The 24,799-nt window shown below is 40.9% G+C and overlaps 1 protein-coding gene across 1 annotated transcript in view; it reads right to left on the minus strand.

Annotated features, from left to right (window-relative positions):
* The window catches only part of GSK3B (glycogen synthase kinase 3 beta), a 152,359-nt gene that overhangs the window by 9,135 nt on the left and 118,425 nt on the right, over positions 1-24,799 (minus strand). The window contains exons 8-10 of the mRNA XM_039718047.1: positions 22,829-22,924; positions 10,058-10,244; positions 3,623-3,721 (exon numbers count right to left, since the gene is read on the minus strand). Coding sequence (XP_039573981.1) covers positions 3,623-3,721; positions 10,058-10,244; positions 22,829-22,924 — 382 coding nt within the window. The remainder of the gene's footprint in view (positions 1-3,622; positions 3,722-10,057; positions 10,245-22,828; positions 22,925-24,799) is intronic.

Raw genomic sequence — 24,799 nt, forward strand, 5'->3', positions numbered from 1 at the left:
GGTCCTCTGCACATTCATTTCTCACCATGAAAAATCTGTATTTGGGCCTAATAGAAGGAAATCTAGGCCCTCAGCAATGCTGAGAGAGGACAGAAAAGCCCTGCTGGGGAGCACAACTAGGAGCTGGCACGCAGCTTTGTGGCACAGGACAGACGAGTGCCCAGCTCAAGGTCAGGGCAGCCTCGTTGTCCTGGACCACTGCCTGACACCTCTGCCTGTGCAGGCAAAGAAGTGTCACCAGGGCTTAAGTGCTAGCTGCTTCCAAAAGTTCTTTCAAACACAGGGCAAAAGCTTCTCTCATCATTATAGAGAACTTCTTCCAACTCAGCTTTTCCCTCTAAGGAGTGCCTCAGCTTTCTTGGAGGGTATGTGACACTCCTTAAAAACCTCCTGAAAGGGAAAGACAGGGCTACAGTTCAGAGAGTGACAGAGATGCCAGCTCAGACTGGGAAAGCCCATTAGCACTGCTGACAGCATTAGCTGGATGCATTTGTGATGCTGACAGGCTGTGCTGCTCATCTGCAAAGATACAGAAACAAAGCTACCACCAGCCTGGGAATCCTCACAGGACAGCCGAGGAGACAAGGGGAAGGAGGAGGATAGCCTGGTTTTCATATTGTGCCTGCCTATGGATGTAGAAATCCAGACCCTGAGCAAACCTGGTAAAATGTTTTACTTCTCTTGTCATGGATTCATCCCTGTTCTGAGCTTGTAGAACTCTGAGAGAATTGCTTGCCCATCTTCTCCTGGTTAAGGAATTCAAGTTTTTCAAAATTCCTTCAATGTGAAAACCACAAATGCACTAAATCTTATTTCATGGAGCACTGTGGTGTTTTTTAACTACGACACACTGGTAGGTAACACCAGCTCTAATCTGTTTTGTTGCTGAAAGTTCAGACACACCATTGCATTTGGGATTACATGGGATCAACACAGCGGGATGCCTAAGACGATGACCCCAGAATCCCTGCTGGCACAACTTCCCTGCAGATGGCAATTACACTCTTCCCATCTTAACGCTGACTAACAGAAAGGTAACTACTACTGCTGCCTGATCCAGGAAGAAAAACATAGTCACACAAGCAGATATGCATTGCATTCAGCTTGGTCTGCACAATCCCCTCTCAGATGCTGTGGCTGCACAGTTATTAAACCATCCTCTTCCTCCTCTAGCCAGCCCCAGGAATACGACTGCATTGGCACTCTTCATCAATGGCCGGCATAATTCACAGAAAGCCAGCACATCATTTCAAGCAGGGGCCAACAAATCTCATCCTTTTCCCCCTCCACTTTGCTTTAAACATGCTACTATGTCAGAGTTTCTCATAAATGTTTAGGAGAATTTACTAATGTCAGAGCAGCAAGGCTACATAGTCCCACTACAAAGCCAGGTTCCATTACTAGAGCAAGTACAGCTTTTTGCCTCAAGAGAAGAGGAAATTGCCAATAAATGTGGGTTTTTAACCCTGCTTGCTAGAGAGAGGCACAAGTTATGCACTAGTAATGGGAATTACAGTTACATATTTGCTCTTCCCTTTATTGCTTTGAGAGCTACATTTTGCTGTATCATCGTCACTCAGAAAAGCAGTTTCTGAACATGTACTGCTTGCTCACACAAATGATTTGCAGAGAAGTCTCCTGCCTATCAGGATGCCCTGGTTAGGTGGGAGACTTGATCCCACAGTGCTTTAGCAGTAACTGAGGAACTTAACACTTACTGCTCTGGGAGGTGTAGGGGGTATAGAGAAAGAAGGGACTCCTTGTATGAAAATCTCTTGCTAAGTGTAGCATCAGCATGCAAAGCAGAACAGATTAAAAGAACCTCAACAGGACCTAGTCCTAAACATCCTAACTCTGATGACATTCCCACGGCCTGCTGTGAGAAACCCACGTCAGTAAGAAACAACCAACTGCAGAAATCCAAAGCTGTGCAATACTAAACTTAATTTCACAATTTCTTTCCAATCAGCTAGGATATCATTTTTGGTTTTGAACCACAAATAGGAGGACATATCCCAACTCAGTGCAGTGCTTGCAGACAGAAGCTTTAAAAATGTTGACATCAATAATATGGCGGGTTGGAGCTTTTGGAATTTTTTTTTTTATACTTCACATTTAGGACTTGGACTAACGCATTTTCTTCCTATACAAGCCCTTGAAAAGTGCCAAGTGAAAACAGATTTTTTTAACCCCATTAATTCCTCAAGACTTGTGTCTTGGTGGAGAGAACTCCGTAAAGTGCATGAAAGGGATATTAGGTGAAACAATATATTTCACAAAGGCTTAAAATAATTTTCCATGTTTGTATTTTGTACTTTAATCACTTTTACTACTTTATCTGTTTTCTCACTTGTTGTTGAGCAACAGATGCACATAAGAGGCAAACAGAGAACATGACTATTTGCAAAATACTGCCAAGTGTATGAAACAAACATAGCTAATTTGAAAATAGCAGTTTTGCTTTGTCCTAAATTCAGAGTACATAAATGGTACAAGTTGTGCCTTTAATCTACTGCTACTACAATTTCAGAGAGAAATCTTATCTTTCAAACCTGAGTGCATCTGTCCCAGAATATGAAAATTCCCTCTGTACAGCACTGTCTGGACCAAGTGCATCCAGTATCAGGTAACTGTCCAGCACATCAGCCAGCAAATGCTTTCCTGCACATTTCAAGAGCAGCTTTTGAAGCAGGCCTCCTGCTCATCAGCTATCCTATGCTAAGGAAGTGTCCTGCACTGCAAAAGGGCTGACAAGCCCTTGTGGGCTGGGGCTGATGTGCATGCAGGACATGTGGCAGCACACCTGTTCTGCAGCCTGCCTTTGGTTGCCCAAGCCCCAAGAAAGCCTCTGGTGTGCTGAATCAGGGCTGACTCAGAGGAAGAATGCCATATACTGAATCACCTCTGCCACATCCTGCAGCACCTGGGAGTTTCTTTGGGAGTCTCCCAACTGGTATTACCAGGCGTTAAAACTTTCACTGGAAACAGAATACAATATGAAGTGGCTAAAGGCCAACAGTGAGCTTTTAAAAGGTTTCTGACAGAAATCTGAGAGAGCAGAAGGCAAATAAAAAATTCACTCAGTGCTGGCCAAAACCCAAAAATATCTGCCTTGTGCCTGAAGATGACACAAGCAAACTCAGTAAGGAAGCAACTGCAACTACTAAGATGAGGCAGTGAGCATGCTGACTGAACTCCCTAACTAGACTTTTAGATGTCAATGCCCTTAGGGAAAAATTCTCATCATCCACACTACATGGAGGCCACATGCTCTGAGCTAGCTGCTTCTTTTCTTTCTAGGCATCACAACTCATTCACCAACTCAGTGTTAATTTCAGGATGGCTGAGAGCAGAGACATGAGGTGCAAACCAATCATGAGAAGGACCAACGAATTAAGCAATCAAATACAAGTTTGAGTGCCTTGGTTGAGATTTGTGTTGGTGATCACAGGTAGCACGTAAATGACCACCTACCAAGACCAAGGTTCAAGTGATACTACAACAATCCCTTCCTCCCTGTTCACTTTGTGGGCTGAGGTGGCTTGTGGGACTCAGCAGAGGGAAGGTGCCTGGGCAGCAGGAGGGAGGATGGGGAGGGAGGCAGGCAGTTGCATGTTCTCACCTGAGGCCGCTGTAGCATTTGTAGGGGTTGAAGCAGCTGCTTGGTTCCGGGCATGAGCAGGGATGAGGATCGAAGCCAAAGATGGGTTACTTGACAGTTCTGGAGGGGAGGTGGAACAAACAGTTAGCTCATCATCCACAAAGTGCTCCACATGCAGGATCAGCTCCTAGGGTTTCCCCCTGTAATGGCACCTCAGGTGAAACACATGCCCTTACAGCCCAAGGTCACATTACATTTTCTTCTTTGCCAACCAGCGAGAGGAAACCACAGTGATATTTAGCAAGGCAGTCTCCAGAGCAAGACTGCCAAAACTACAGAGTGGTGCAAAGGAGTAATTTCCTAGAGAAAGACAGTGGCTTGGGAGTGAGCAAAGAACCAGCCAAGCCTGTACCTTGTCAATGGCCTGATAATGCTGCTTCCTTCTGAGCACTGGAGAAGGATCCCCTTCTTCACAAGCCCACCTGCAATCAGTCCCAGGGAGAAGGCTGATAACAGTGGTGCTGCTTTGGGCACTGGTTCAGCAAGCAAGCAGCTGCAACAGTTGCTCCAAGAGCTTCAGGGATTAGTTCTTTGGCTCACTCAAGCATCATTTTTTCTCAAGGACCCAGGAACCCAAGACCAATCTCTCACAGCAGTCTCCTTGAGCGAGGCCAAGAAGAGGTAACGTATCCTTTAGAAGGACAGGGAAAGGCAAAGGGAATTGGTCAGCTGGGCAATTTCAATGGACAACAAAATGATGCAATCATTCTGTCTGAAGACATTAACCAGGGAAAAAATAGTCATGTCTTTTTAGGCTCCAAATCTAATATAGCTTCAGTGTGTATCAGAATGAGAAATAGGCATCTTACAGCCTCAACTGTGGGAGGATTAAGGGCAACACATTGCCAACAAATGACAATCTTCTGGCACCCTTCCAAGAGAATCTAGTGCCTCACAGAAGGTGGGACTGAGCCGAGACAAGACAGGTCCTGTTTGTTTCAGAAACAGGAGTGACTGGCTGTCTCCTGAGAAAGCAACATCCGGTAAAAAGGATGTGAACAGTCACCTCACGGAAGGAGACTGCTGACTTTTGGAGCTCCAGGAGGTCATCTGGAGGAGAAATGAGAACAGGAGAATAGACAGCTTTTTACGCAAGACCTCCAGATAGCACAGGCTGTACAGAAGCCCAGCCAAATCGTGGCATAGGTTCAGTGAGGCGCTTTTGGACAGTCTCAAATTATTTGGGCTCATTTTTAAGAGGCTATTGCTATTCTTTAATGCTAGCTTTAAACTCAGGGCTTAAAGGGACAGCAGTCCACTTGCTTTTTTTTTTTTTTTCTTCTCTGCTGTTACATTAAGTTTCATTACTGCTGGGAGGGCAGGGCAAGAGGCAGAAGACTCCCCTGATTACAAGCCTCTTATTACTACACATTTTAAGATGGTGTTTCAGCACTTATGAATGCAAGCAGGTTGCTACACTACCTGCAACCCATCTAATCTATCTTGTAATATTCCGTTCAGGTCTAAGCAGACCTAGCTAGTCCTTTTAGAAAGCCTCAGTAGTCACAGCACTTGTACAAATACAAAATCTTCAATTCAAGTGGGTGTAATTCAGAATTCATATATTCATAATGTCATGCAAAATTTGTGAATCTCCACTTTAAATGGAAAAATAAACTGAAGAAACATGAATCCTTATGTGTCAAAGTGGAACACCAACTATAAACCTATACCTCAATACTATCTTGAGCATTAGCTGCTTTGTGCTAGAAAATGTTGCTCCCTTAGTATTTTTTTTCTGAATCTGTTTCTCAAACCTTTTATTACTGGGAACCTACTCTTTACGTTGCTCTTTTGAAAGTTTCTATCACCCCTGCAATATTTTCTGCTCATTACTGGAAACAACAGGGGGCTGTGATCCAAACAAAAGCAGAACTAGAACAAGGGCACCCCATGACACTTGCTGCCTTCTGGTGCTGCATGGTGCCTTGAGGTGCAGCTATAGACTGTCAGTGTTGCTGTAGCCCAAGAACCAGGTGATCAGACAGAACACCAGGCCTGCAAGGCCACTTTGACCCCTTTTCATTCCTCCTCCATCTGATGTTGCCAGAACATCTCCTTTTGTATCGTGGCAATAATATTGGCTTTTTGTTGTGTTTAAAGCAGGTGCAACTATTTCTCTGAAGCTACCTTAAGGAACTTTCATAAAGACTAGAAGACTGATCCTGTTCCCTTCTCAAACCTCACACTATCTTTCTTGATATGAATTTTCTTAAATTCAGCAAACTCTGAAAGTCTTGAACTTAAGAGGAGCAGCCAATTCAGAGGCGATATAAACAAAGTAAAGTAGACTCTTTTGGTTGAAGTTTAACTGGGGCTTTGCTTGAGAACTTGTTTGAATTTTTGCTAAAATGTATTTTTGCACCTATCCCATCTCTAAGGATGAGACATGGCAATACTGAGGAGAAAGATTCACCTGTGATTATCTGCAGTCTGCAAAATACTGCAAATCTTTGTCCTTAGTGATTTCCCCCATAGTATTTGGGCAGGGTGTTCAACTGTAGCCTGGTTATGGAAACCGAATGTGCAACTCAGGGCTGGGTAAATTATAACCAGTACAGCTGCAAGAAGTTATTGTGGTCAAGGCAATCCAGACAAAAGTTTTCAGTATCATGATGTGAACAGAGCAGCTATCACAATTCATTTATGAGACCCAACTCCCACCCACATCGCCTGGGAGAACACCTTTGGCTTTCTGCTGATCTAATCATACCATTTGCAGCTACTTAAGATCTCCAAGAAGGAGCAGGAATGAAAATGTCCAGTTTTACTAAAAGACCAGATCACCTTCATTCCCCAAACACAAGAAAATGCCTGGTATTGAGAAACAGTGCAGTGTTCTTTTTCAGTATTATTTTACTTGATATATCAACACTCCCAAGAATTCCCTGGAAAAATTATTCTTCTACCATGTTGTTTTTTTTTTGTCACAACAACAAACTTTCCATTATATCTACACATAAACATATACATATATACATATATCTAAATAAAAGAAAAAGGAGTCACAGGCTAGGGTCATAAAAAATATAAACAAAAATCCCAATGCACTCCCCCTTAAATAAAAAAGCAATTTATCTTTGAGAAGCATGATAACCATTCCTACAAGTGCTGAATCACTGAAAGAATTTTACAGTCTTCAGTGGCCAACATGGAGTGACATTAACCTTTGTGACGTAGCACAATTGCTGACATGTTACAAGTAGTTCAGGAAAATAGCAGTCATTTCACAGACTATTTGAAAATGTGGCTTCTAAGAGAAAAATTGCTTTTTGTCTTAAATGCCTGGTATTGAGAAACAGTGCAGTGTTCTTTTTCAGTATTATTTTACTTGATACATCAACACTCCCAAGAATTCCCTGAAAAAATTATTCTTCTACCATGTTTTTTTTTTTTTTGGTCACAACAACAAACTTTCCATTATATCTACACATAAACATATACATATATACATATATCTAAATAAAAGAAAAAGGAGTCACAGGCTAGGGTCATAAAAAATATAAACAAAAATCCCAATGCACTCCCCCTTAAATAAAAAAGCAATTTATCTTTGAGAAGCATGATAACCATTCCTACATCTATATCTATTATCTATATCTATATCTATTTTAAATTTATATCTAAATTTTAAAAAAAGGGGTCACAGGCTAGGGTCATTAAAATATAAACAAAAATCCCAATGCACTCCCCCTTAAATAAAAAAGCAATTTATCTTTGAGAAGCATGATAACCATTCCTACAAGTGCTGAATCACTGAAAGAATTTTACAGTCTTCAGTGGCCAACATGGAGTGACATTAACCTTTGTGACGTAGCACAATTGCTGACATGTTACAAGTAGTTCAGGAAAATAGCAGTCATTTCACAGACTATTTGAAAATGTGGCTTCTAAGAGAAAAATTGCTTTTTGTCTTGCAGATCTAAAAGCCTAACTGAATTGCAGCTCTGGGCTAGTAGAGCTACTTCCTTAGCCAAAAGAACTTTTTCAAAACCCAATTAGCATACAATGCTAATTTAAACAAACTAAGAGAAACTTACAGGCAAGACATTACAAATGACCAGACAATGGTCTCTTCAACAGATTTATTCTCTAAGATAAACACCCACATGTCCCACAACTACAGCTGGCTGCCAAAGACCATGATCTTGATCTTCCATATACCCTCACTGCTCTTTTTCTGGACTCTATCTGAGCATCATCAGTGCCCAGGTCAGCAGATTTGGTATGATGTTTGATTTCTTTTTGAAAATCAGTCCAATGCCTTAATGGTCAGATTTATCTTGTTATTTCTAACAGCTTTGCCTTCAAGCCCTCTGCAGTCAGCTCCTACTTCATGGGTTTCAGACAACTGGATACAGCCAAATCAAACACTTCTAGAACTTAATATTGCCTGTTGAAAACAAATTCTATTTAAAACAAAATTGTCTTTCATTACTTTTTAAATTAGCACAGATGACTTAACATGACTCATTATCCATCTAATGATCTGTTTCCCAGTTGGGATTTCTGCTCTGGAGCAGCCAGTTTGATGGAACCTTGCACAGTAAAGATCACAGAACCAGGACTGAACAGTAGTCATAGGAGGACCAAAAGCTTCTTGTACATCTTGAGTTCATAGTCAAGACTGGTGTACATTTATCAGTTACAAAGTTCTTCGAGTCACTGTGCTAAGCAATGTACTGAGGTATTTAAAAATAACTCTGGTTTTTGGGTTTTTTTTGAGTTTGACTGGTCACCTGCTCTGACAGAGCTTGTTTGGAAATGCATTACTGATCAGCCTGTATCCTGCCTTCCCCTTATACATGGTAAACTGGCACCTGTAGATGAAAGAAATTTGCTTTTTTTTTATCTTTAGGAAATTGCTCCACATAAACTGTTTTCTCTTACCATTCCTAGGAGTCATTTTGTGAGCGAGAGCACATGAGCTCCTTAGAATGGCAAAAGAGGGGCTTTAAACTTGCTTGAGCATTAGGGTAGCTTATCCAGCAGCTTCTACACTATCTGAGGGAACCAGGGACACACTCCCAGTACATATATATCTGTTTTTCCCCTAAGAAAAACATTTTGAATTGACTCACTATAGAGCTTTCCAACCCTTTAAAAACCTTGTTTTCATGCAGTAGGTAAGTTCAATCTTAATGTCATAATGAAACAATTAATCAATCTTCAAAAAAAACCAGGGGTGAAGCTGTATTTAAGATACTGGGATCAAAACTATTTTAGCTACTGAAGATGGCCTTAGAGGGGCAAAACAAAAGGCATCCCAGGAGTACAAGGAAGCACTTGCAACATAACTACTGAATTTCTAATAACAGATACAGAAATCAGCACAGAGGACAGTGATCTGGAAGCACAAGCTATTTGTGCTACACTTGACCACTTTAATGTGTTTATGATTCATAAATGGCCTTTTTTTTAATAAAAAGGCTCCACAAGTGGAAGGAGAGAGCTGTTTCACATTTTGGCAGAGGGGCATGGCATGCACTAAAGAATTTGAAAAATGACATTGATGCTAAATGGGCCAAAAGGTGTTTTTTAAATTTTCAACAGAAAATGCATACAGAACTATTCTTGCTCAAAGGGTGAGAGTTGGCAGCTAATCACTTAAAGAAAAATAACAGAAAAAGTGCTCAAAAATTAATTACAAACATATTTGTATGCCATACTTCTCACATGTTCTGTCTTGGCAGGCAAAACTATTCTGGGGGGTAATATCAGTTTTGCGTTTCTCACTTCTGTAGAAAAAAAATAGATGAATGGTTTTAAAATCTGATACTAGCCTAGCTTCAAATAAGAAGGTTAGTTGTACATTTATTTTTACAGTTTCTAAATGACTGAGTCAGTGTAATGCCAGATGAACTGTACAGCATATAAAATCTGAACAGTAAAGCATCTGCATTTATCTTGCATCTAGAACCAAAATGGGCAGCAACACCACAAAACTCCCTGACAAACCTAACACACATTATTACTTGGCTACTGTGTTTCAGGTAAGAAGCAGCAGGACCATCTCCAAATAATATTCTAACCTGCATGGTCCACTGACTGTGATATTTCACACAAAGCCATCAGCCCAGCTGCAGACTCTGACCTATCCATATTCATACTCTGCAGACACATGCTGTAAGCATGTAATCCCTCCTGATGCAATCCAGTAACAACCACCCTCAGGACCTCAGCACAACTGAACTGGAGGAACCAAGACTCTGAAAATCCTGTAACTTCAAGACTCTCTCATCTCCTTTTGAAAAGGACAGCTGGTTATGCAACTACTTAATAAACTTAGTACTACTCAGAGATTTTTACTTCCAAGGGAATAACATCTGCACTACAACCAACGTTTATCCCACTGCTTCCTCCTACAGAAGGGATCCTTCAATGCTCTCAGGCTACCTTGAGTGGTGAAATTGAAGAGTGCAGGTTTATCTCGCCCGTTTGGTAACTTGACGTTTGGGTCCCGTAGTTCATCGAAGAAAGAGTGCGCGCAGGCCTCCAGGGGAGTCAGGCGGGCCGTGGGGGTGTACTCCAGCAGGCGGCTACATAGCGCAATCGCTTCGGGGGGAGTGCGGGGCCGGAAGACCTGCGGGGACAACAAGGAAACAAGCAAGGAGAAACACGTTGTCTGGCATCTAGGTCTCATCTCTTTGTTGACCAGAAGCAAGTCAGAGCAATTAAACCTCTCATTGCCCAGCAAGCTGGAACAAACTTGCGGTTTGTGCTAATCAAAGTCCTGCAGTAAGTGTGGGAAAATCCATTCCTGGGGTTGAGAAAGGGTTAATTGCAACGCCTTGCACTAGAGTGAAGGTGCAATGCCAGCAAGAGACTTCATGAGAGCGCACTCAGAAAAACAACTTTGAGAATGAAGGGGAAACTCATTCAAAAATCATGACAAACACACACAGGTGCTACCAGCCATGCATATGGGGTGGAGTGAAGGTGGGGAAGGAGGTTCAAAATGAGCAGGATTCACTGAATGTAAAAATATAATACAGCCCCGCTACGGTTCTGGGTTGGGGTTCTTCTGGCTAGCGAAAGAAGTCTTACTAACACGGACTGTTGCAGGCAGGCAGGTCAGACTGTTGCTATGGAGGCTGCTGTTCAGCTTTTGGAGAACAACAAGGAAAGCACGGGTGGGGTGCAGGAAATGTCTAGCTCCAATTTGCAAGTTACTCCTTCTGTGACCTTATTCTGGCAAGCTACTCCCGTAAGTTTATAGGGATAATTCCTGCACATTTGGTATTTATAAGGACAGCTGAAAACTGTGTCAAAAAACCCCAACTATTTTAGTCTAACAGATTTTCACTTTGAGTGATTACAAAAAGCAGTTCTATGCTGCAGCTTTGTTTTAAGCCTCTAAGAATCATTCTATCGACTGCTAACCACAGTCTCCATACTCCTTTCTCATTCCATTATAAGCAAAATAGGAGTTAATCATGTACATGACCTGGATGGCCTCCTCAAGCACTTGTCTCTTGCTATGCTGCAGGCAAAATGCAGTCTGGGGTAAAGGGAGTAGGGTGGGCGCAAGTGTTAAGTTCTGATGTCAGCATTTTTGGTAAAAATTGAGATAATGCAAAATGCCTTTGCAGCAGTGCAGGTGAACTCAAGCCACACAGCACCAAGGAGAGGGAAAAAAAAATTTAAAAAATCATCAGTGCGTGACATGCTAGTTAATCACAGACAAAAAACTTTGCACAGGCACTCCTTTAGGAGGTTTTAAACCAGGCATATATGCTCCCTTGAATGAGAATGCAACACAAAAGCCAAGTTCTGCAGGGACTGAAAATTCCTGCCCTTGGTACCCAACTGGGCCAGCAGCACTGGGTTTGCTGCAGTGTGTGCTGTGCTGAGTGGCACGGAATCCTGACTAGCGAAGTCAGGGAGCCACGTACAGGAAGATCTGACTTTATTCCTACTACCAGGTTATTGCAAAACAAAGTGCAAAAGTTTTCACACGAGGCCTATAATGACAAAAAAAAAAGGGTTCAGCTGAACGCTGCTGGCAGAGAACCTGTACTGACCACGGTGTTACTGAAAAGGCAGCAGAAGCTGCTTTGTGCCCACTGTTTGTGACCACAGCACACAGAGGATTGCAATCATTACTCCCAAGTCACAGCCTGACCAGCACAAAATCCAAGACTGTCTCCAGTTAAAAAAAAAAAAAGTCTTCTGGCTTCCCCCCACCTCCACACGGTAAGTAGCACAAATGTGTATGTCTTGAGGTAAACCCACAGAAGTGAAGTTGTTCTGTATTTAACGAGAGGTAAAATTACTGAGGTCTCCCTCATGCACCTTCACAGTAATATTTTAACGAGTTTGATTTATCACAGCTTGCAACTTTAGTACTTCACTCTTAGCTGTGTTTTTCTCCTCAGTACAGCTCACATATAAGTCACTATACAGATTTTAAAAAGAAAACTATTTTATTTCCTTAAGGCAAAGATGACAAGCTCTTATATTGTGAATTCACATATAAGTCACTATACATATTTAAAAAAAAAAAAAAACTATTTTATTTCCTTAAGGCAAAGATGACAAGCTCTTATATTGTGAAAATTAGTAGGCAGACGGTCACAAATGTGACATATGTAAAAGGAGTACTTGCTTGTCCACTCAAACTCTTCATTTTCAAGTCCTTGAAACCCTAACATGTTTCCTAAACCCTGTTATAAACTACTCAGCCTGCTTTTGGATCTGGAATTAGTCATTTGGGGTAGGCAGTTCCCAAAATCTACCCTAACTGCTTCAAACCAGGAAGGGGGGAAAAATATATTTACTAGGAGGGCTCACATAGCCTTCCCCTGCAACAAGTGGTGACTAACACATGAAGCAAGTTACAGGTCTGTGCCCACCTCATCTCTATCAGCTTTCACCTGACTGCTGCCTCAATGATGTAGTTTGAACTCAATTATTCCACTTCTAGCATTTGTCTCCTTTTTTTTTCAAGGCTAGGCCTAGTAATTTGAAAAAATATTTAAGTACATACCCGTACTCCTGAGGTGAAATGTCCTGTTCCTGACGAGTCCTAAAGATGATAATGCAGTGAAATAATCCAAACAGGGGGAGTCAATCCAAAAGAGAATAGTCCAGCAAGGAAAAATATAGCCAATATTATAAGAAATCCATGGTGTGGGGGACATAGTAAATGTTTATACAATTAGAAACTTTAAACATCAGTCTCCATAGCAGCAAGTCCAACTTCACCACAGTGTATGCCAAAAAATCGATTGTGCAATGGTGAGGCATAGTATAGAAACATTTCTATATGAAATTTATGTTCCAATGCCAGTGCATTTACTAAAAAAATAAAAAAAATTGAAATCAAAACTCTAACTTGAACTAAAAGGGTAATTGAAATTGCCATAATAAGGAATTTTCAGTCCTCGGTCCTGGATATAAATGTCCACAGAACCAAGTGGCCAGATTATTTTCTCTCCAAAGATGCATCCCACTTGTATATCTGTCCCAGACACACAATGTAAACTTTTGGATGGTTTTTGGGTTTTTTCTCAAAAAACCCCAAATCCCTAGCAATTTGTAATTTGTGCAGAAGACAAAGTAAAAATCTGAGATCTATGCTTTAAATTTGGATACTTTTAATTTGTGTGCACTATGAGTACCTCAGGCCGCCGCGGATTATTCTCCATTTTGGATTGACTTCCCCCTCCACTGGATTTTGTTTGCTGGCATTATCTCTTTAGGATTCTTCAGGAACTGGACGTACCACCTCAGGAGTGCGGGTATGGACTAAATTTCTCTCTACTGCGGGTTTATTCCCCCTCATACCCGTCGCACCCGTTACTTAAGAAATTTTTTTCTCCTCAATTTGTCCCCTCCCACCTCCCTTTTGAATAACACCCTAAGAAATAAAAGCCAAGCCCTCTATGGTCTTTTAGCTCTTCCCATTCAGCAAAGTTCCCCCGGGAAAGCTGCCCAATTCACCCACCGAGAACTACCAGAGCAGCTGCTGCCCACGGCAATGGCCACGCCAGCACTTCCATGCCACGGGGCACCGATGCCAAGGCAATGCTGGGCTGATGCTCCGTGGTGGGAGGATGGACAGACAGTGGGACTTGTGAGCCGTGAAGCCCTTTGCACATACATCTCAGCAGGAGTTTAAAGTCTCTGTAGTTCTCAGTGAGGGAATCAATTTAGTAAATAATCCGCGGATTATTTTTAGTCTGCGGACTAAAATTTAGTGCACGGACTAAAATCCGGCCCATAGGAGCAAAGTCTGTCTCGGTCTAAAATACATTTGGGTGAAAGCAAAACAAAAAAAAAAAGAAAAGAAAAAAAAAAGGAAAGAAAAAAGAGAAAGGAAAAAAAAGGAATAAAAGCTAAGTGCACAAAGTGTTTGGGTAGACTAACATTTAGTATGCAGACTAAATACGGCCGGGCAAAAGGCACAGCAAGTCCACAAACAAAATCAAAACCAAAAATAAAACACTGACAGGAACTTTTAAAGCAATCAAATACTACCCCACCGGCGCAGCAATTCATTTTTCTAAAATGAAACAAGACCTTGTGTAAGGCTATTTGTCCACAGGAGGGACCGAAGGCTCAAGTTTTCATTTTAAAAAATGAACCTGTTTTGGAGATAAACAAATGCAAAAAAAACGCTTTACATACAATAGTCTTCAAGAAAAATTTGCACTTGAATAACTCAAAACCTCTTGTTTCTGCAAAGCAAATTAATTTCAGGCTGAGACCCAGGTTGCTGTTTTTATTTTGGGGTTTTTTTTGAATGAGTTACAAAAATCTCTGGATGATCACGTCAAATGGAAATGCTGACTCATCCAAAGCCACAGCTTTTGGTGCTTTTGTTGGTTTTTCCCTCCCCACTTCAGATGCCAATAAATCTATACCTCACCAAAAAGCTGAGGGACCAGTACGAGTTGTTTCTTTGTTCAGGCATGCTAGTGATGCTCAAATACCGACAGACCCTAAGAGCGAGCCAGCAAGGCCTGACACATTCCTCTCTCCTTCTCAAGTTGAACAGCCATCAATGCAAATTTTTTTATTTTACTCCCCCTTCATTTTTCTGGAACTACCACCTTCTTCAACATTTCAGGCTTAAGTGCCCCTGGTGCATTACACAGCTCTCATCCCCAAGAGACTTCAATTCAGATGAAGGCTTTGTGCACTGGCAGAGCAGTCACATTTTATCTTACTAATTGGAAATAGTTCCTACCCATGTAGCAGAGTTTAAGCCCCTTCTGAATTTTATTTTTCTGCAGATATGGAAAGATGAAACAAAATGATGGAAAGCACAGAATTCTCCTATTTCACTTCACTCACATCAGCATTCAGCTCTCAAATAAAACCACATGGGGCAAGAGCTAAGTATTGTTTTAACAGAATGGTTGCTCTGACTTTCAATTCATTGACATTCCTCAAACAAACTTTCCATGCACAACACGAGCTCCATCGTCTTGGTGTAATTAAGCCCCAAAGCCAAACTTCACAATGTGACACCAAGGTGCTCTTCTAGCCAGTGTGTATTAAAAGACATGATTTCATGCCATCAACCACTGTGCATCTTGCATGCAGATTGTGAATACTTGCCCGCATGCTGTGCTACCTAAGAGAGCAGAGGCTTAGGAAAATGACATCTGTTGCTAACGCATCAAGTTTGTGACACCATGGTTAAAAATTTCCTCACCAGCTTCAGACTCACACGCTTTGCCAAGAACCACCCACACCACCGAGTCAAGGCTGACAGTCTGTGCACATCCTTTCGGCTTGTAAGCACATTTTTTATTGCATGTGAACATTAGGTAAGAGAGAAAGCTCCTCCCGTCCACCAAAAGCTTGTACTGTTTACAAGCCAATCATCAATGTAGAACACAACCCTCGAATCAACTTTTAAGAAATGCTATCATACAATACAATTACTATGAAGCAGTATTTTGATCAACCAAGTTTAACACAATAAGGCTCATGAGAAACACAACACATTTACAAACAAAAGAAGAGGGAAGGGACACATTCAAGACAGCAATGTATGCACTGAGCTCTACCTGGCACAAAAAATCCCCAAGGCTGCACCTGAAGCTCTTGGGACTAATCTTGTTCCAAAAGCCTGAGAATTTCAACACGGGATTTCTGAAATATGCCATTTGGCTATTTTCAAGTGTGTAAAACTCACACGATAAAAAAATGGGGGTTAAAAGATGTCCATGAAAGAGGCACTAGTGTTGGGAGATATTTTAAAATATATAATAATCCCCCCAATTTCCTTCTCTGATTAAATCTCTCTATTTTTTCTAAAAGCACGTCAGAAACAGTAAATGCCTGATTAGTCAAGAATTCCTATCTGACGGCACTTAGACAGGGGAAAATGAAGTAAAGACAGAAGGGTTAAGTGGCTTACAAATGAGCCAACACAGAACTGGGAACAGGACCAGGAACCTGTCTTCAAAGCTACTTCTTGTCGAGACCACACACTTTTTACTGGGCTCCTTCCATTGAGGACCCCGTGGAGACGGAACGAGCTCGCATTTATTACCCAGTGCATGTGCTCTGCTTCTGTCGAGCTCCAAAGGAAAGCAACAAAGCTAAGAGGAAAAAAAACAGCTCCCCTTCTCTTGAGAGAGAACCCCCAAAAATGTACCTCAGTGCTCTCAACCTTGCTGGGAGAGCTGCTATGAATAGCCTAGACAGATGTGTTGCAGTGGCATGGCTAAACAGATGGTACACTGCAGAAGACATGTTAAACTCAGCATTTGATTTCCACAGTCACTGATGGAAATCCTTTCTTAATGTTGCATTAGTGCCCACTCATTTACTGCTAAGCAGTACTTTCTTTACTGCATACGAATTGGGCAGAGGCAGGGCAATTTACCACCCAGCAAACCTGGTTTCTTTCCTCAGTAGGAGATTTACACTGTCAAAAATCATTGCTGCTGCAAAAGGAGCTGGCAAATATGAAATTGCCAGAAAAGCCTGCTTTTTTTTAACTTTTAAGTTAGCCTCGAGAAGAACTGTTTTCACTCTTTGCTTGTAAGTCATTACCCATCAAGCAAAAAACAGAGCTGTACTCTTTAGAAAAAGGTTAGGGCACAGTTTTACAACAGGCACAAATCAAATCCAGTTCATGCTGGAAATGAGAGTTTTGCCCTTTTGGACACGCCGATCTGCTGTGATCCCTTGTCCCAACATCTGCAGTCCGGGCAGAATGGTCAGTCAGATAAAGGAAATTAATTCAAATCCTGAACGTGTGTTGTTCAAGAGGTTTTTACCACCCTGCAAAGCAGAACGCATTTCAGGACGATGCAGGTGGGAGGTGGAGAGCTGACCCGGCTCCATTATGAGCTTAATGCCAATAACGGAACTGCAACCAAAGAAACATCTCATCCTCACTGCATCTTGTTCCTCTACAAAAGAACAGACTAAAATTTCAGAAAGAAGAGTTTTCATTTTCATCTTGAACCCAAATCCAAGTCCACTTACAAGATTTCTGACAAAAGAGTTTTCGCCTTCTTTTGTCATCAGTTATAATTAGAAGTGACAAAATGAGCTGTCTGTTTTTCATTTGACTGTTTGGATTCTTCCTTGAATCTACAGCATGAGCAGTCACTTTGGAAGCATTACAAGCAAAACAATCTGCTTATAAACTAGACAACAACAAGGAGAGCAGGAGTAGGACAGGATGAAGACATGAAACCAGTTCTGGAGGGTGGAAAAACATATTCATGAGAGAGACCAGAGTCTACATCCAGTCCCAGAGTGTGCAGAAGACAAAAGGACTGTTTGCTACAAGCACACAATTATTCAACATTCAAGGTACAGTGATTAGTATTGGAAAAACATACATACAGAACACACATGTACACAAGAGGATATAAAGACTAAAATATCAGTCAAGTATTTTACAGTATTAGCAGAAACTCCTTCATAATATAGTCAGAAATATGAATTCTAAAGTCTATATCCGAAGCTACTCTTTAGCACAACCAAATGTGGTTCTGCACAACTTCAGCTGCAGCTAGAATTGGCCAATAGTTTTGGAGAAGTGCCAGAAAGGATGAGCTGGAGTCTGAAGTCTCATCTTAGGCACTGTTTTCCTATGCTATAACTACATGGCTTAAAGACATAGACAAAAAAACCCCACCCTAAACAGTACCAACAATGAAAAAGCCCCTAAAACTAAAAGGAAGTGCTTACGAAGTTGGGAGGGATCCTGCCCAAATCTCCCAGAAGTTTACTGTGAAGGCAAAGTAAGGTAGAGAAAAGTCCTTGTATTTACCCATGACAGTATACAACAGAGGGGCAGAGATGCTCAAAACTAATCTAAACAAGAGACAGTTTTTCTCCCTGTCTCTTCCACTGTCAGGCAAATGAATCCTGCCTTTTTCCAACTCAACACTTACTTGGAAATTATTACTCAGATGCCAGCTAAGTATAGATTTGGGGACAGTGAATAAAGCCATTCTCTTGAGTACACTTGAATTTATCTCACCAAAAGTAATTTAAAATAAGTGCCTGCATATTTGAAAAATCTTGCAAGTACTTTCAGAACAGAAGAAACAAAAGCAACCAAACCACAGCACACTGAAGAGACTCACTTTCCATTTTTAAGAGCTGCCTGCAGTAGAAACTGTTTCCATGTCTATACAATGGAGACAAGGCAGAGGTTATGATTAAGTAAAGAAAACTGCCTTTGCTGTTGCAACTTGTATTGTTCTGCCATCATGAAACATGGGCATATTTATGCATATATATCTTTCATTATCCTGACATTAAATTTGCAAACAAGTGGCAGTATGCTTGGGTGGGGAAAAGAAAAGATCCAAGAGAGTCCCTTTCCCTACACAGAAAGGACCTAAACTACATAATCCTATTACATTTACTACAACCTTAATAAGATAATTTACTAGCTAAATGCAAGAGGAAAGGCAGGCTGTCACAGCTGGACATTTTATATATTTCTGAAAGTTATCACAGCACTGCCTTTGTTTTTCTTTACTGCAGGGATCTGAGACCTAAAGGTAGCATCTGAGTAATGCCAGAATAGAGGGCAGCTGTAAGGGGCCACGGGTAAGTAACACCAATCTACCACGAGCTTATGAAAAATGCCTTTAGACCTTTTGTTGGCTGTCCCACTGTCCCTGCCCCCTTCCAAAAGGGCCAAAAGATTCACAGAAAACTAATCACCAGAGCTGAACTTCAACAGCTCTGTGATTTACAGTCTTGCACTTGATCCTGGATTTCCTCCTTGGCTTTCCAGTCACAGAGTTATATGGTATAGATGAAGCTTAGTCAGCAGAAGAGAAACAGGTATAAAGATTAGTAGCACAAATCAGACTGCACTTCTGAGAAGAAAGAAGGCTCAAGAAGTCAAGGTGGCTGAAAGACAGAAGCAAAAATATGACCCAGTAAAAACAATAGCAGCAAATCTCCAGAAAGGGTAGGAACTTTTATTTTATGAGCTGACATCATTGGAAAAAATGGACCAGTTTTCCAACCCAAGATATACCCGAAGACACAACTGTGTGTTTAAAAGCCTATTATTTTCTCTGACTGTTATAAGTCAGCCATATTCACACCCCTGCAAAACACCGCTTCTCTTAAAACAGATGCCACTTACTTCACAGACCAAAGCAGAAAGGCTGTAAGATGCACCTCCATGAATACAAAATATTCTGTTCAAAGTGAAAATAATGGGACGTTTGGATGAAAAGAACATTTAAGTTGCTAAACACACTGGTATTCTGAAAGGAACACCCCTGCAAAAGAACAAAAATGTCTTGGATTCCTCCGGTTGAGGCTGGGGTTGTAGGGATAGGTAACAGAGGAAAACAAGAGGAAAGCCCTGTTTCTGAAGAATGGTTTGAGAGATTCCTGGAAAGTTCAGGTTCTCTTTTTTTTGGCTAGCCAGGGATATGTTGAACTTCCATCATTAGGTGCCTCATGCGTGTAAACTGGTATAAAAACACACACATGCTTGGCCAACACAAAACTATACTGGAAATGAGAGAGAGGCCTCTGTAAGTTTTAGAAGGGGAGATTCCAACTCTTAAGTTACAAACTTACTTCATTCTCAAATTATCAACAAATTGAATAATCAGTCCGAGAACAGTTTGTACTGCAAACTCATACTATTGCTGCAGCATAGAAAAGTACTTTTTAGAGTGTAAGTTAGACCGCTTTCATAATTTAAGAAGGAAGGTATCAATACTGTGTTAGGATAATACCAATCCACTTCTACTGAAAAGCCTAAGATTCATCTATGAAGTTAGGATTCAAACATCTGTAAAACTTGGGCTCAAAATTCCAATTTTAGCCCAAAATGTATTGAATTTGAGAAACAATATCCCTTCATTTGTCTGTCTTCAGAGTTAAACAATTTCTCTGTCTCTTAAAAAACCCAGAATATATTACATTGCTCTATAGCACCAGCCACCATTCTTCTTCACAAGTAGGTAACAGCAAGTGTAAGTGGATTACACATCATCACAGCAATATTGAGTAGGAAAGTAACATATCTGTGCCTCCCAGAAATGCCTAAGAGAGCAGACCAGAACCAGATACATCCTATTCAAGTCAGCACCACAAAATTTCAGATGCAACCTACAGATACTACAGCTTCCAAAGAAAAATCTTAATTACCCTCTATGCACACTTTTGCAGACCGAGGAAGTCCCCTGAAAGCAAGACCTTATTTTTGTATAGATCACTGGCCTGGAAACAACCAGTTCCAGACTGCATAGAAACATGCTCTGGGCACCTCAACTGCATGAAACTAACTCCAGGCAGGGTCTACAAACCCAACTTTGACAAATACCCATGTTCTATTACACAGCACAAAACCAGGAGAATGCTCTTGTGTCGAAGAGCTTACAGCAGGGAGTGACCATATTCTCAGCAGTTCTATTTCAAACATGCTGAAAGTAGCTGCCTAGAAGTTATTTCACAATACAAAAAAACCCTTCTTTCTGCTGAGTTCTTTGGTCATAACTACTCAACAAAAATAGCCACCTTCTGCCTATTGTCATCTTCAATAATTTTTCAACTTAGATGGCAAAGATTTGTGCTTCTGAAGCTGCAAGTTGGCAGCTAGCTGTTGCAGTTTAGTTACACACACAATTGCAACAAAAGTAGAAAAACAACTGACAACATTATCACTTTCACTTCTCCAGTCACTCCTGCATTTTCAAAGCCAAAGCTCTGAAGAGGTTTTTGTCACTATTCAATTCTAAGATAGAGAAGATCTGAGAGGATTGCCTATGCCCACTGACATGTCATCAGATGTTATATCAAATACAACAGGGTAAGAACCAATTCTAAGTAATACTACTACTTAATCTATCATGCTCAAATTGTTGAAAGGAAAGGATCTTGAGAAGTAATACACCAAGAAGATAAGCATCATTACCAGCATCATGCTGGGTAATCCATTTTTTAAATTTAGCATTTGTATAATAAGTACAGATCTCACAAACGAAGTCTCATGTAACCCAATTGCAATAAACTGGTTTAAATGCTACTCTACACCCAGCTGACGTCAGGAAGGGCTGTGCGCAGAATGAATTGAGAATGAGAAGCTCTACTGCAAGCACAGCTCTCCAAAACTAATTGTAACCTAATGGAGAAGGCAAATTTGATCTTCTGGCAAGCTTGTCTCACGTCTTAATTTCACCTGTGATCCTCTACTACAACAAAAAACCCCATTCTTTATAAATAGAAGGAAGTTCAGTCTTTTTGTGAAGCTTCCATTTGCTAAAAGTTGTGTTCTAAGAGACCATCAAGTGCACACATTTTTAAGACTCTTCAAGCTAAGATAAGCATTTAAACTAACCCTGCAACTCAACTCCATATCCTACAGTACAGCTCTGCACTTCTACTCCACTGTATATTAATTTAACGTCCCCTAATCCCAACGCCTTCAATGCAAGAATTCAGATGCAAACCTAATATTCAGTGCTACAAGGTTTTTGGACTTATTCTTGTGACTTATGCCAGGATACAATGCACAACTGAAGAGATCACTCCCAGAGACTTCATCTGCTCTAATTTTTTCCCTCAGCAACATAAGATATTAAAAAGCCTTGCTGGATTTACTATTATATATCACTTAACCAACACACAGACAGTAACTCTGAGATGGAAACACAAACCATGGATTAGTGGGGAAAATACTCATTGGAGAATCTACCACAAGAACAGTGACGTATAGTACTGCCCTGGCATGTACTGTCCAGTATATGGCCTGCTATCAAGTAGCTCAATTTAGTTTATTCAATATTTCTACTGCCATAGAGTATTTGGTCCAAAAGAATCTGCCCTGGACATGTGCTCAGCTAGGCATGCAACCCTTCCACACACAGATATTACTTTCTTAGCAGAAGGAAACCTGAGTGCTGAGATGGAATGGAAATACACTGTGACTATAACAGACATTTCTCATGCAGCCAGGGGAAATGTTAACTACCCAGCTTCAGTTGTCTGAGACTCAGTATTTAACTTATTCCACACCCAAGAGGCTGACTAAATGATTGTTACTCTTTCTGAAGTCAAATATTCATCACTGCTTGATATGTGGAAGACTAATTAATTGTGCAGCAATGTATTTTTTTTCATTGCTAGCAGTTTTCTCTTTGGTCATGGGGGTCACATATTGCCTGCATGTACTGCATTGGTGTCTTCCTATGAAGCCAGATAACAAGAAATCTTAAGAACTCCAAGAAAAAAACATCTCCACTCAACAGCACACTTACAGAAGTACAAACAGAATATTATCTATGAGAGAAGCATTTAAGAAAGTGACTCTCAGCCCTCACCACACTATTTAATTAACAGCACTACAAAAGTGCCATATACATATTGGAACACTTTCCTAATTTCTATGTGACTTTTGTGCATATCAGCTGATAGCATGACAGTATGCAGAATATTGCAATCTGCTACTAACATACACACCATGATCAAAAACCAAACCAAAACAAAAAACAATCCACCTATAGGCAACCCCCAGACCAACAGATACTACAACATACTGCTTCAATATCGTCTTCTCCTCAGCTACATCAAAAGTTTGCAGGTCCCCAGCTTAGTTAAAGGCACCCAGTTTAGACTGAAAGCCACCAAATCATTGAACAAACTGAACAACTTGAATTTTTACTTTCAGCCCACATCTTTATTATTCAGATCATATAGACTCACCTTAGTCCATGGATGTGCCTTAATCTGAGGGAATTTGAATTCAGTATAGTTTGGATTCATTTCTCTAATTTGCTCCCTTGTAGGCGTTCCAAGAACCTATACAGGAGAAAAAAAGGCAAATTGTTTAGACATGCTTCATATGGAATTTGGACTGAAGTATAACCTATCAGACATTTAGACAACTGAAGTCAATCTATGTAACGAGTAAGTTAATATTGTGTTGAGAGCAAGACAACAAACTTTGGCACCCAGGAGACCAAAGTCCTCTCTCTGGGCACCCTTCTGCAGTCTTTGACCACAGGCCAGAGTAAAAAATGTGTTCTACTCTGTGCTGTTGCCACTTGCCCAGCCAGTGGGCAACACTAAGAAGAGCCTGGTTGTTTCTTCACCCCTCAAGCCACAAGGCTTTTGCACACACTGATGAGATCCTTCACCCCCGACCAAGCCTTCCCTGCCTCAGGCTGAACAGTGCCGGCTCACGCAATCTCTCCTCATATGACAGATGCTCCAGTGCCTTAATCACCTTTGTGGCCCTTACTCCAACATCAGTGATCTCTTGCTGGCAATTCTGCTCATGCTCCCAGCACAGTGTCAAAAATTAATTATCTTATATGGAGTTTTTCACAGAATTAAAACATCACTCTCAAACTTAGTGGTATTTTGGTGGGGTAAGAGTTCACTTTCATTAGGTTTTCATAAAACAGTACTACCAAACACATTCAGGGATTGCAGTTCACTGCATATGGTTGGTTAAGGATCAGACAAGTAGCATACACTGCATTTTACAAGTCACAAACAGCAGTCCTTTGATAAGTTTAAAAGATCAGCCAGTTATTGCTGAGCATCTCCTGCTCTCCCCACAAACAAAACCATGTGGGTTTGGGTGGTGCTTCCTCATCCTAGTATTTCCACATGGAGGACAGACTCAGTTTAAATCTAACTTGGAAGTATCTAAAAGGCATACCACTGTGGTTTACCTTCACCAAGATGTATTTCTCATTCCCAGAATCTGCACAATGTTATTTATGGATGCAAATTAGTTTTACGAGAAATAACAAACAATTGCACATCTCTTTGAAGGGGTGGGTACATTTTGAAAGGATTTCTGAAATGGCTTGAGGGAATAAGCCTGACAATATGGCATTAGTGCTTTCTTTTCAATTAGCACCAAGTGTGAGAGAGTCATTGTCTTCTAGCTATATATGAAAATTGCAAAGTATCTGCAAGAAATCCCATTGTTTTCTGCTTGCATGCACTTCTGGGCACCTCTTTGCTCTGCTGAGAGAAGGGGAGATAGCAGAAGGCAGGAGTGGTTCCCCTGTGCTGGGCTCAGGCTCATCTATATGAGATTTGCAGTGGCACTGCTTTGGCCCCACGACAAATCCCTCCACACAGCTTAGCGTAATGTTATCACCTCATCTCATCAGACTGCACTGTCACCATCAGGCAACAAATGATCACAAGATACTGGCACTCTACCTTGCTGCTTGATAAAGAAATATCTGGTTACAAATTCTGGTATCTGTGCACATTTTCATTCTGTTAGAAGAATGGAAATTACAAAACTGCACTCCGAAAGTCAGGTAAGGAGGTAAAAGAGCAAGGTAACTGCTGTTTGAGTAATTTGTGGAACACAGAAATTATCATCAGGCATTATGAACAAAACTTGGTATCTCTTTGCTATTCAAAATAAGAGTTGCACAACACAAAAATATCCTATCCACAAAGTAACCTTTTAAATAAAGAGCAGCAGCAGAGGAAATAAACTCTGCAACTTGTTCAGACAGTTGTTCCTTGAATAACAAATCTGAGTGACAAATTGTATAAAATGAACAATAATGTTTTCTAGATCACATCGCTCATGAGGATTTAAAACCCACATAATTCTAAAAGCCAAGGGTTACTCTCAGAAATGTCAGCAGATTTTTGGGCATGTCTGAAAACACTGGTTTTGCTTAGGGGGTAAAAAAG

This window comes from Passer montanus, unplaced genomic scaffold, assembly GCF_014805655.1.
Source record: "Passer montanus isolate IOZ18808 unplaced genomic scaffold, ASM1480565v1 scaffold39, whole genome shotgun sequence".
Lineage (NCBI taxonomy): Eukaryota > Metazoa > Chordata > Aves > Passeriformes > Passeridae > Passer > Passer montanus.